The sequence below is a fragment of the Sminthopsis crassicaudata genome, chromosome 1 (genome assembly GCF_048593235.1).
Source record: "Sminthopsis crassicaudata isolate SCR6 chromosome 1, ASM4859323v1, whole genome shotgun sequence".
Lineage (NCBI taxonomy): Eukaryota > Metazoa > Chordata > Mammalia > Dasyuromorphia > Dasyuridae > Sminthopsis > Sminthopsis crassicaudata.
The window spans coordinates 49,510,595-49,523,796 of record NC_133617.1 but is presented as its reverse complement, the minus strand read 5'-3'; the positions used below and the strand labels follow the sequence as shown (position 1 = coordinate 49,523,796).

Here is a 13,202-nt window from a genome sequence, read left to right as displayed (position 1 = left end):
CAGGTATTGTGGAGAGCTTAGAGCTTGAGGAACTACCAGAGATGCCAAAAACATACTGAAACACCATCCTGACTTTTGTCCTGCCACCAGCCTTTGATGATTAGAACAGAGACTGAGGATGAGGATTTTATGCAGCCCCAATTCACGCTCAAGTCAAGATATCACCCATCCTGTGATGTCAGAGTCCTTTGCTTACTTATTAATTCACTACACATTTAATTTAACTAAGAACCTATAATGAGCTCTGGGCTGATTAACAGGGAAGAGAAAACATTTACCTAAGGTATAGTTGTTGACTTCATAGAGTTTTCATTTTAGTGAGGGAGGTAGATTGGTGACAGAAAAGACACAAAAATGTGGCTTGGATAAAAAAAAATGACAACAAAAATGAAATGAAGCAAAGCAAAACAAAAACACCTTTCTTAGAAGCTTAGGGAAAAAATATCACCCATGATGTCACTGGTCCTCTTCAAAAATGAAGGACAAACAACCAATTGTTAGGAAGTTCATCCTTGTATCGATAGGGATTTTGTTTTCTCATGATTAGAACTAAAACTCCGAGAGTCTTTAATTGGAGAAGGAAATAGAGGAAGGCACTTTTTAGATAGGTGTAAGGTCAGGGAGGGATCACATAAGTTCCTCTGAACATATATTTCCTTGTGGAAACTTGAAGTAACAAGAAAGGGAAAACCAGGGATCAGCAGAGGCTGCCCCACCTCTAATCACCTCCTGTGCCCTGGCAGTGAGGGAGAGTACATGGCAAGAGGAAAAGCACAAGGAAAGAAGTCTTATGGGATTCTCCTGAACTTTGAAGATTTATATTCTGCTGTTCCGTGTTCCAAGAATTTTTCTAGCATTGACAACTTCTGTTCAAAGGTGCTTCAAGTTCTATATTCAAAAATCCCTCCCAGCATGAATCTTCCCAGTTTTAAGGTCTTTCTAAACTCTGACGCTTTGTGTTCTAATTTGTATCTGTCTCTCTCAGTTCTGATCTTCTGTGTTCTAAGGGCCCTCCTAGCTCTGACATTCCCCGTACTGAGATTCCTTTGGGCTTTGGGAATCTAGGATTCTCTCAGGCTGGAGTGGCTGCAGGTGCCAGGTTTCCCAGGAATCTGCTCATTATGATTTATTCAGTTTCCCTCTTATAGAAGGCTAAGCTACATGAGAATCCTTTTATCCCCCTCATCATCATACCGAGGGGCTTTGCTATCTGCACTGGGACCAAAAGCAGGGGGGGAGACAATCAAACTCAATAAAAATCAGACTGAGAAAAACACACACACACACACACACACACACACGCACCAGATATCACACTAACCCTTCCATGATCTTTTTACAAAACTCACTTCTCCCCACAGTGGAAAATATCCCTCCCTCCCTCTCAAACCCATAAAGAGTTCTCCCAAGGAAAGACACCTGCCTTCCCTTCAGAGCTGAAGCTCCTTAGATGTTCTAAAAAGCAAAGAAATCTACCCACAGGTTCAAACCCTGAGGATCTCAAAATGGCGGATGGAAAAGCTGGTTAGCAATCATTTTGAAGCCTTAGACCAGGGATACTATGAGCTTCATCTTCTGCCTTCCTTCCTCATCTCTCCCAAGACCTCTAATCTCTGGACTTGTCTGTGAGTATATTAACAGTGGCAGAGTTGACATATACCTGGTCAAATACACAGCCCCAGAAAATGCAATCATGGCTGGTCAGGGGAAGAGGCGAGAAGTTGTCCTGTTGCCTAGCAACACATCCTGGCACCTGATAGGGAGATTGTGGTTCATGGCTCCTGTATATTATCTATCCTAGAAAAAGGGAAGAAGAGGCTGTTGGTTTTCCTTCTCTGATGAAAAAAAAAAGCAGAATTTAGAGAATTTCACATTTAGCTTTGAAGGAAGAATCCCTTGGCCCTAGCCCTCAGGGAGTCCTTCATCTAAGTGATGACTTACCCTCAGGGAACTTGCAGTCTCAGAGGGAAGCAAGCAGTTCCTTGAGAGATGACATCTGTCTCCTCCAGAAACCCCCGGTCTGAGCAGGGAAACGTGGATCCTGCTTTCAGTGATTTTTATGGGTTTTATGGCCTATCTCTCCTAGGATCAAGGCCAGGAAAAGGGGTGGGTGAGAAAGAGATCAGGCACTGGATCACCTAGAGTCCTCAGAGTTACTAAAATAAAGAACCGGAGGCAGAAGGGATGGATGGGAAAGGGCTAGGACTGGCATCCAGAAAGCCTGGATTCCAGCTCCGTTCTATTACTGACCGAGGCGGCTGAACCCCATCCATGAAGGGAGGAGGTGGAACTCCATGGCCGCTGTGGTCAGCGTCTCTGACACTACTGGCCAAAGGGGGCTTTCCCAACTGCCCCTTAGAGGAGGAGGTTGCCTTTACTGACTTATGAGATGCTCCAGCCAGGCATTCTTCCCATGGGGATCACAGAGGGAGTCAAGTGCTCTGAAGATGAAAGCTGGGAAGGCCAGTGGGCAGAAGTAAAAGCTCATCACCAGCGTTTCCAGAAGCCAGCAGGACCCTGACTTCTGATTCTCCCTACCACTAGTATCAGCCTCCAAACTTCCTTGGCAAATGACAATTCCCCCCCCCCCCCAGCTTCTGAAGATGGGAAGGTCTTTAGGAAAGAAGGTGCCAAAGTTGTTAGGTGTGGGTGTGTGAGTGTGTGTGAGAATCCCAGTGCATTCAGAGCTAGAATTCTCACATTTGTTACCAGAATATTTTAAGGTTGGAAACAGAGTTCTTCTCTCCTGTACCCCAGAGAAGGTTAGTGTGCCAAGAGCCTCTCAGGGGCAGCTTATCCATATAGCCTTTAAGCTGCATCCCTGGTGCCTGAGATGTATTCCCCTCTCATCTCAGCTCATTGAAATCTATCCTTTGCTTCAAGATTCAACTTAAACAGCTCCTTCTTTTTACACGAAGCCTTTCCTGCCCCAAGCCTGCACGTGCTCTTCCTTCCCAAATTAACTCGTGGTCACTCTTTTGGTGTGTGTGTTTTGCTATATCCATATCTCACAGCTCCAGTTATCCTGTAAACCGTTTGGGGGCAGGAATAATGTTTAATTTTACTTAGTATTCCCTTAATAAGCAGAGTAAATTCCCTGTTTCCAGCTCGCTCTCCATCCTGTAGAATCTGCAGTATATCCCAGTGGGTAGAGGGATGTCCAGACAGTTTAGAAAGTTTGACTCGATGAGACATTGACCCTTCAGACAACCCTGGGGTGGGACAATGGGAAGATCCTCTACCTAGCTCCAGGAGATCAAGTCTTCCATGATAGCCATGGAGGAAAAAGCCTATGACCCTTCCTATGAGCCAGTGGGCAGCAGGCAAAGAGACAAATGAAAGGTTTGGTCTGTCAGGGGCCTTTCCAGCTCTGACAGTTTAAGTATCAAGGTCTCTTCCTGCTTTGTTTCTCTCTTAGACAACCTGAGATATACAGTGTGAGAAAAGGAAGAGGGGGTGGGGGGAGGATCCCAGCTCAAATACATCCCTTTTTCCTGGCTCAGAAAAACAGCCACAGCAACTCAGTTGTTTTGGAAATACCTTTATTTCACTAAAAACGCATTTATAAACACACGTACACACACACTCATAGGTGGGCGGGTAGAATTCACTTTAAAAGTTATCAGGAAAGTTAAAACATCAAAACAGAACTGCAGGAGAGAATAAGAGTGGATATGGTTTTTGCCCATTTGGCAGAAGACAGATTCACCTGGGGAGCAGAAAGGGAAGAAGATACCTAGAGGCCCAGAATTCCCACTGGCATGAGGAGGTGTTAATTTCCAAGCACCAATGGGATCAGGCAAGGCACCCTTCCAGTGCCCCATATACATCCGCTGCTGTTTTTTGGAGAGGGGGGACTTCAGAAATGGATCACTTAGGCACTCTGAGCTCAGCCCCTTTTGGCAGTTTTTTGACTCTGGCCTCAGCCCTTAGTACCTCCCAAGTGGGCTTCTTTCAGCCATTGGAAGGATTAGGATCATTTACTAATCCCAGCCACACAACAGGTGGCAGAAATAATGAATGCTGGACTAGGTGCTAGGCAGCCTGACAAAAACCTTCTGTGCTACCTTAGGCAAATCCCTTTGCCTCCCTTGCCCTCAGTTTCCCTATTGCTAAAATTATAGGGCTGAAGTCCAGAGTCAGATCCTTTCTGTCTCTGACATTTTAGGATTCTGGCAGTCAAGAATCCTTCCCCCCACCATGATGAGGGGCTCTGGCTGCCTCCCGAGCTTCTCCCTAATCAGAAAAGGGAGACAGAGGCCAACTGTGGAAGAGAGGATTGGCCAGGCTTGCCCTCCAAGCAAGTTTGCTAGTCCCCGTTCCCCTGCCTGGGGAGTTTGGGTGACCTTGTGCTCAGGCCCCAGTGAGAGTTCTGAGGATAGTTGGCTAGCCATCCAAAGGGCTGCTAAGAGAACCCGAGGAGCTGGGAAGGAGTGCCAGGACCCCATCCCAAAAGAGGACTTGAGTTATCCTGGTAACCGTCCCACACCGTTTCCAGTCCTTGACTAAGCTGGGAATTCCCTCCGCCTGCCCCCAGGGACCAGCGAGACAAGGCTACAGAACCACAAAATAAATAAATAAACCATGGGGGGAAATATCACTGTACCCACCCGGACTGTATCCAAAACATATTTACACACGCAGAATAAAACATGGGTAGATGTCAATCACTCTCCAAGTATAAATAGCTGTGCACAGCAAGGCCTACGGCTGCCATCTGCTGTGTTCGAGAGGATGGGGAGCCAAGCATGGGCCCTGGAGGCCAGACACAGTGGGGGGCCCATGGCACTCTCTCAGGCAGAAGCCAGGAATCATGCAGGGAGACAAGGGGAAAAAGACACGATATCATGGAGTAGGAGAGATTGGAGGGGAAGGAGGCTGGCCAGGAGTGCTTGGGACTGAACGGCCAGGGCCAGGGAACGGGTGTTTAAATACTGACAAAGCACCCCCCTGGCAAAAGAGGAGCATAGGGCAGAGAGCCAGAGGGGTGTCCTAATGGAAACAGGCAGACATGCTTAATTGTCTCCATCCCCCAGGGGATGAGGGAGAAAACATTCTTCAGTCTTGTCTTCCCAGGGCTTTGTCCAGAGCTTAGCTCTAGAATATCCTGGAGGGAGAGCAGTCCCATCTAGAATGCAGCATTCTAGCCCTGATGTTCTCTTGTGCAATCTCAAGGAACTCCTCCTCAGCTGTAGAACCAAGGGAGTTGGGCTAGAGGGTCCCACTAAGTTCTAAGAACTCTCTTGGCTCTAGAACCCGATCTTTGCTTCTGACCATTCCCAGAGGTCATCCCTTTAATCATTATCCCCTAGGGCAGGGAGCAGAGCCAGGAAAGGCTTCTGGAGATGGGAGGCTTCCCATCCAGAGTCCACCTGATCTGGGGGAGTCAGCTTAGTGCTCCTGGGAAAGCAGAGCTGGGATCAGCCAGGATGGAAAGCAAAAGGGCCAGGAGTCAACCCCTTCCCTTTGGGGTTGACTGTTTGGACACAGTCCCAAGAACCTTCCATTAGCTCTCTGGAAGTTCCCTAAATCCTTTTCTCCCTAACTTGATTACCCAAATTCAAGCAAATCTTCAGCAAGCCAACTTAGAACTATGCAGAAAGGGACTGGGGAAGGAAGGTAGCTAAGGCAGAAAAATAGGATGACCTCCTCTTCTACCCACTGGGAACAGCCCAGTCTGTTTCTGGCCTGCTCACCTTTTCCCCATCTATCAACGAGTCTCCTTTCCCAGACGGAGGGAGGTGAGACCTTGGACCAGAAAATCCAGCTCGTGGGATTCACACCTGGAAAGGTTTCCTGCAAATTACCAGCCTAATATTTTCATTTTACAACGAGCAGACTGAGGCCAGAGGGGAGAGACTAGCTTGACATCTCCTAGTGAGCAAGAAGCAAAGCTGGGACTTGGGGCCAGACTATTCTGACACCAAATCCAGGGCTCTCACCACCGCCCAGCATTGCTGCCTCAGCCCCCCAATCCCCACCCCTGGAATAAATTAGGGAAAATGACATTCTAGTTTCTTAATCCTGACTTGGGACTGAAGCACAGCCAGGTGTCTGGGTGTGAGCCGGGCCCTGTGTGAGGGCCATTTTTGTCCCTCACCCCCCACTCCCTCCTGGGGCCCCCTGTGTCCCTCACCCTTGGCATGCTAGCTCTCAGTGCTGTGGGTCTGGAGTTTTTCCACATTCCCTGGGTGACAAGTGGGGCAGAAATGTGGAAGGGACTGAGAGGAGCACCTAGGGCAGGAATGGGTCAGAGAAGGGTTCCCTCCCCCCTCCTCTGAGATGGGGTGGGGCTGGGCTGGGCTGGGCTGGGGGGGGGCCTTCACAAGAAAGGCAGCAGAGACGTGAGGGGCACTTCCTTCTCGCCCAGCAGGGTATCCCTCTTCAGGCTGCCTCCCTTGTTCACTACTTTGAGCTTGAGAGCCAGCTTGCGGGCACTCGAGGGGCACAGACCATCAAAGAAGAAGTCCTCGTTAAAGATGGGGTGCCAAGTGTTCTTGATGATGGTACTCCGCTGCTTCTGTAGCTTCCCTGGTGTCAAGCAGAGGCCCACACAGCAGTTGATGCTGCGGGTATCAAAGAGACGGTCATAGAGGCCCTCGGCTGCCAGCAGCCTGACCCGCAGGCGGGCCCGGGCCGGGTCATACTCGGCGGCTAGGCGAAGGCTCCCTCGCTTGCCGAGGCGCACCGTGTGCTCACCCCGAGGGGTTGGAGCGGGCTCTCCACTGGCTTCCGGACCCGTGGGGGTGGTGCGGCGGGCACGGCGGCGGGCGCTGGGGCTGACATCAGCAGAGCTGTCATCCGTAGACAAGGAGCTGTGGCGGCCCACCGACTGCCTCAGCTGGCTCACCTTGGCCTGCCCGTCTTGGGCAAAAACCTTTAGCAGAGACACTGAGCGTGAAAGCAGGGGGGACCCAAAGGGAGATGACTCTGCTGAGGAGCCCGTGTCGCTCTCACCCCCGCTGAAGTATCGGTAGGGGCTCATCAGGGCTTCGGCCCGGGAAGTACCCTCCCCGTTAGCCTTGGCCCCAGCTCTCCGAAGCGCCCCAGGGGACCCAGCCTGGGCCAGGCCTGTATGCTCGCTGTGGAACAGCGATTCCTTCCTTCGAGTGTGAGGACTCTCCATCAGAGTGGCAAACCCGTAGGACGTCTGGGCCTTGGGCACATAGGGCAAGGACATGGCGGTCTGAGCCTGGGGGTCTGCATTGGTGGCCACAGCCTCCTCCTCTTCCTCAGGCCGCCAGTCCTCAGCGCTCTCAATCTGGATGACATGCCGGCTGGCCGCCTTCAGCAGGTTCTTACTCTCAGCCGCCAACTTGGCAGGCAAACGGGGGCTGCGTTGGGCCTTTCGGGCCCCACTGCTGCCAGAGGCCAGGTTTTGTTCAGAGGTTGATGATCCTAAGTGTGGGGAGCTGGAGCCTGAGCCTGACCCCGTGGCTGCCCCTTCCACCTCACCTGGTGCTGAGGTAAGCTTCGGAGGAATGAAGAAGTCAGGGATCTTGTCAGGGGTGAGCACGTTACTGTAGAGGGGTCCCTTCGAGGACCGGTCACCATCTGACCCCCGGGAAGCACCATTCTCTCCAGACCCTCTGAGCCGATCTAGGAGCCACATGTTGGTTTTCTTCATGGGAATGGCAAAGATGGGAAGAAAAGAAAGGAGAGTGGGGGTGATGGTGGCAAGTGCTGCACCAGAAACTGCTGTAAGAGGAGACAAAGAGAGGCCGGCAAAGTCAGGATGGGGAACACAGACCAAGAGAATCCAGTGTGGTGACACAGTAGAGAGTGCTGAACCTGACTCAGACAGATCTGAATCCAAATCCTTCCTCGACACTTGCTGCCTGTGGGACTCTGGGATAGATTACTTAATCAGCATCCTCATCTATAAACTAGGGAACACAGACTAGATGTTCTCTAAGGTCCCATCCAGCTCTGAATCTGTATCCTGTCATTCCCTCCTGAATCAGGGAACAGGAACTAGATGTTCTGTAGGGTCCCATCCAGCTCTGTGATCCTGTCATTCCCTCCTGAATCAGGAAGCACAGACTAGATGTTCTCTAGGGTCCCATCCAGCTCTGTGATCCTGTCATTCCCTCCTGAATCAGGGAGCACAGGCTAGATGTTCTCTAGGGTCCCATCCAGCTCTGTGATCCTGTCATTCCCTCCTGAATCAGGGAGCACAGGCTAGATGTTCTCTAGGGTCCCATCCAGCTCTGTGATCCTGTCATTCCCTCCTGAATCAGGGAGCACAGGCTAGATGTTCTCTAGGGTCCCATCCAGCTCTGTGATCCTGTCATTCCCTCCTGAATCAGGGAGCACGGACTAGATGTTCTCTAGGGTCCCATCCAGCTCTGTGATCCTGTCATTCCCTCCTGAATCAGGGAGCATGGACTAGATGTTCTCTAGGGTCCCATCCAGCTCTGTGATTCTGTCATTCCCTTCTGAATCAGGAAGCATGGACTAGATGTTCTCTAGGGTCCCATCCAGCTCTGTGATCCTGTCATTCCCTCCTGAATCAGGGAGCACAGGCTAGATGTTCTCTAGGGTCCCATCCAGCTCTGTGATCCTGTCATTCCCTCCTGAATCAGGGAGCACAGGCTAGATGTTCTCTAGGGTCCCATCCAGCTCTGTGATCCTGTCATTCCCTCCTGAATCAGGGAGCACGGACTAGATGTTCTCTAGGGTCCCATCCAGCTCTGTGATCCTGTCATTCCCTCCTGAATCAGGGAGCATGGACTAGATGTTCTCTAGGGTCCCATCCAGCTCTGTGATTCTGTCATTCCCTTCTGAATCAGGAAGCATGGACTAGATGTTCTCTAGGGTCCCATCCACCTCTGTGATCCTGTCATTCCCTTCTGAATCAGGGAGCACGGACTAGATGTTCTCTAGGGTCCCATCCAGCTCTGTGATCCTGTCATTCCCTCCTGAATCAGGGAGCATGGACTAGATGTTCTCTAGGGTCCCATCCAGCTCTGTGATCCTGTCATTCCCTTCTGAATCAGGGAGCACGGACTAGATGTTCTCTAGGGTCCCATCCAGCTCTGTGATCCTGTCATTCCCTTCTGAATCAGGGAACAGGAACTAGATGTTCTGTAGGGTCCCATCCAGCTCTGTGATCCTGTCATTCCCTCCTGAATCAGGGAGCACAGGCTAGATGTTCTCTAGGGTCCCATCCAGCTCTGTGATCCTGTCATTCCCTCCTGAATCAGGGAGCACGGACTAGATGTTCTCTAGGGTCCCATCCAGCTCTGTGATCCTGTCATTCCCTCCTGAATCAGGGAGCATGGACTAGATGTTCTCTAGGGTCCCATCCAGCTCTGTGATTCTGTCATTCCCTTCTGAATCAGGAAGCATGGACTAGATGTTCTCTAGGGTCCCATCCAGCTCTGTGATCCTGTCATTCCCTCCTGAATCAGGGAGCACAGGCTAGATGTTCTCTAGGGTCCCATCCAGCTCTGTGATCCTGTCATTCCCTCCTGAATCAGGGAGCACAGGCTAGATGTTCTCTAGGGTCCCATCCAGCTCTGTGATCCTGTCATTCCCTCCTGAATCAGGAAGCACAGACTAGATGTTCTCTAGGGTCCCATCCAGCTCTGTGATCCTGTCATTCCCTCCTGAATCAGGGAGCATGGACTAGATGTTCTCTAGGGTCCCATCCAGCTCTGTGATCCTGTCATTCCCTCCTGAATCAGGGAGCATGGACTAGATGTTCTCTAGGGTCCCATCCAGCTCTGTGATCCTGTCATTCCCTCCTGAATCAGGGAGCACAGGCTAGATGTTCTCTAGGGTCCCATCCAGCTCTGTGATCCTGTCATTCCCTCCTGAATCAGGGAGCACAGGCTAGATGTTCTCTAGGGTCCCATCCAGCTCTGTGATCCTGTCATTCCCTCCTGAATCAGGGAGCATGGACTAGATGTTCTCTAAGGTCCCATCCAGCTCTGTGATCCTGTCATTCCCTTCTGAATCAGGAAGCATGGACTAGATGTTCTCTAGGGTCCCATCCAGCTCTGTGATCCTGTCATTCCCTCCTGAATCAGGGAGCATGGACTAGATGTTCTCTAGGGTCCCATCCAGCTCTGTGATCCTGTCATTCCCTTCTGAATCAGGAAGCACAGACTAGATGTTCTCTAGGGTCCCATCCAGCTCTGTGATCCTGTCATTCCCTTCTGAATCAGGGAGCACAGGCTAGATGTTCTCTAGGGTCCCATCCAGCTCTGTGATCCTGTCATTCCCTCCTGAATCAGGGAGCATGGACTAGATGTTCTCTAGGCTCCCATCCAGCTCTGTGATCCTGTCATTCCCTCCTGAATCAGGGAGCATGGACTAGATGTTCTCTAAGGTCCCATCCAGCTCTGTGATCCTGTCATTCCCTTCTGAATCAGGGAGCACAGGCTAGATGTTCTCTAGGGTCCTATCCAGCTCTGTGATCCTGTCATTCCCTCCTGAATCAGGAAGCACAGGCTAGATGTTCTCTAGGGTCCCATCCAGCTCTGTGATCCTGTCATTCCCTTCTGAATCAGGGAGCACAGGCTAGATGTTCTCTAGGGTCCCATCCAGCTCTGTGATCCTGTCATTCCCTCCTGAATCAGGAAGCACAGGCTAGATGTTCTCTAGGGTCCCATCCAGCTCTGTGATCCTGTCATTCCCTCCTGAATCAGGGAGCACGGACTAGATGTTCTCTAGGGTCCCATCCAGCTCTGTGATCCTGTCATTCCCTCCTGAATCAGGGAGCACAGGCTAGATGTTCTCTAGGGTCCCATCCAGCTCTGTGATCCTGTCATTCCCTTCTGAATCAGGAAAGGACTAGTAAGCTGGTAAGAATATTTGGCAGCATCCAGACCATGCTCAGGGAACAGGTGGTCTCCCCTGCTTTCGTTAAAGATCTCTCTTCTGCTTTCTGTCAGGGGAATCCATTTCCAAGGGTTCAACCCTTGCCCTGGTGTGATAGGAACCTTGGGGGTAGGAAGAAGGGGAGAAGGAGAAGAGGCTCTTCCCTCCACACACACACACACACACACACACACACACACACACACACACACACACACACACACACACACAAGCACCCCTTACAAAATCTAAGGGCCTCATCTCCAGGAAAGCCCCCTGCCCACTCTGGACATGAGAAACAATTGACTTTCACATCAGGGATCCCAAAGGGTTGGAAAATACTTGATGAGAGAAGGAAGAGCCAGAAGACAAAGAAGTCATAGATCCATCTGGGTTTGACAAGCCCAGAGCACTACTTCTAGGAAGAGAAATGAGAAGTTTCTCCCACTGCTAAGCCCCGGATCTCCAGCACTGAGTGCTCACATCAACGGGAAAGGGACTCCACAGCTTTTGGGGTCCTCCACTATGGGTCAGGGGAGAGCTCCTGAGATAACACCGCGGTTGCTCTGGGATCTCACCGCACTGAGTTCACATCCTTAAAGTTCTCGGGCCTAAACATCTATACCCGGGAAGGTACGAGATCCGGGAGGAGAACAATAGCCCTGTTCGTCTCCCAGGTTGGGATCTCAAAGCACATCTTTATGCTATAAGCGCTCAACCCCGGGAAGGGTCTTTACGTCCGGGATCTGAGCTCGACACGTAGGAAGGTTTGGGGTTACCCTGCGGCCTCGGGACACGTCTGGGTTGGGATCTCCAAGCACTCCTGGAAGGTTGTAAATTTACATCCCAACACGTCCGGGTAATGGGGGGAGCATAGTTGCCGCTCTGAACACCCAGCTCTGCTGGGATCTCAAAGCACTCCTTTAGGGCCATGAGCACATATCCCCGGGGACGAAGCTTGGAGTGCTCCCGGGGCTCCTCTGTGCGACAGAGGCGCCCCTAGAGCTCCGCAGGGCACACAGTGCCCGCTCCCGGCATGGCATCTGCAGTGATCCCCAAGCGCTCCTTCAGGTCTAAAATCGAGCCTCACCAAGGGGCGAAGGGGTGGGAGGAGCCAGCAGAGGATCAGGGGAGAGCCCAGGCCCCGTCCTTCTTGCGCATCCCCTCCCCCCACCCAGGGTAACTTTCCACCTGTAGCTCCCTCCCTCTTGCTGGTCCCGGAAGATGGGGGCTCCAGCCGTCCCATCGCAGCTGCTTCTGGCCTCCCGAACAGATCCGAGAGAAGACTGCGGGGCGCGGGGCACGGGAAGATGGGACCCCCCGACCCCCTGAGGAGCCGCCACCTGCCTACCTGGCCAGAGGGAAAGGGATGTCCCGGACCGGCAGGCTCCGAGGGCGCAGGGAGGAGAGGAAGGAAGAGGAGAGCGGCTCTCCAGCTGGCACTGGGCTGGCGACCGGACTCGCGGTGGCTTATATACGGGAGGCGGCGGCGGCAGCGCAGACGGACTCATTCACCGCGGCCGCAGGAAGCCGCCCAGCCCGGCCGCCGCCGCCGTAATACTCCGAGTAGAGCCGCCATTGAATCCCCCCCACCCCAAGCCGGGGAGTCCCCCGCGCCGCCGAAAAGTGGGCACGGGAATCGAGGAGAGGCTCTTGGCTTCCGCCCCATCCCCAAATTCACGGTAGGACCCCCCAGAAGGAGCTTTGTGAGGACAGAGTCGGTGGGGGCGGCGGGCCAGACTGATGAAGTGAGGTGGGCTCGGTGGGAGAGCCCCGGTAATGTATTTAATCCGAGACTGCGGCACCAGATTTATCTCCCAAGACCAGGCCTCCTCCCAGGATCTCGGAGGCGGGGGTGGGGAGTGACCGGGGGGGGGGAGTGCACCTCCCTGAGAGGTCAACTCTGGCCCGAGCCGCTGACCCTTTGTTTCTGCCGGCCAGAGAGCTCCAAGGCATCCCGGTAGAATATTGGATGTCATCTATGGCAAAGTGCTTAGAGATCCCGTGCTCCTGGAATGTTAGAGGACTTTAAAATACTGAAGGTCCACGCCTGAAAGGGACTCTAGAAACGATCCAGTCCATCTCCTTTTTACAAATGGGGAAACTAAGGCCCAGGGTGAGAGGAAAGGGTAAAAGCTTTTCTCTTGCTTCCTGGTCCAGGATCCCCACCTCACAGGTCAAGGAGGTGAAAGAGATGGGAGCCCCTTCCTCCCCCTGCCCCCCCACCAAGTCCAGGCCCATCTGTAGGCCGACCCCAACCCTACCTCCCCGTCCCCTCCCCTCCCCCTACTCTCAAGGATCAGCTAGCTAGAGGTGGGAGCCGGGAGGAGGGGGAAGTTGTTCCGTTGGACTGGACCCGCCCCATCCCGGATCCT

At 52.3% G+C, this 13,202-nt stretch overlaps 1 protein-coding gene across 1 annotated transcript; it reads right to left on the bottom strand.

The window, feature by feature from the left end:
• Positions 1 to 3,563: 3,563 nt before the first annotated feature.
• On the bottom strand, positions 3,564 to 12,604 carry C2CD4C (C2 calcium dependent domain containing 4C). The gene is made up of 2 exons (XM_074302030.1): positions 12,179 to 12,604; positions 3,564 to 7,698 (listed from the first exon to the last, which is right to left on the bottom strand). The coding sequence occupies exons 1-2, from the start codon at positions 12,336 to 12,338 to the stop codon at positions 6,323 to 6,325; spliced, it is 1,536 nt and encodes a 511-aa protein (XP_074158131.1). The 5' UTR covers positions 12,339 to 12,604; the 3' UTR covers positions 3,564 to 6,322.
• Between the last annotated feature and the right edge of the window lie 598 nt (positions 12,605 to 13,202).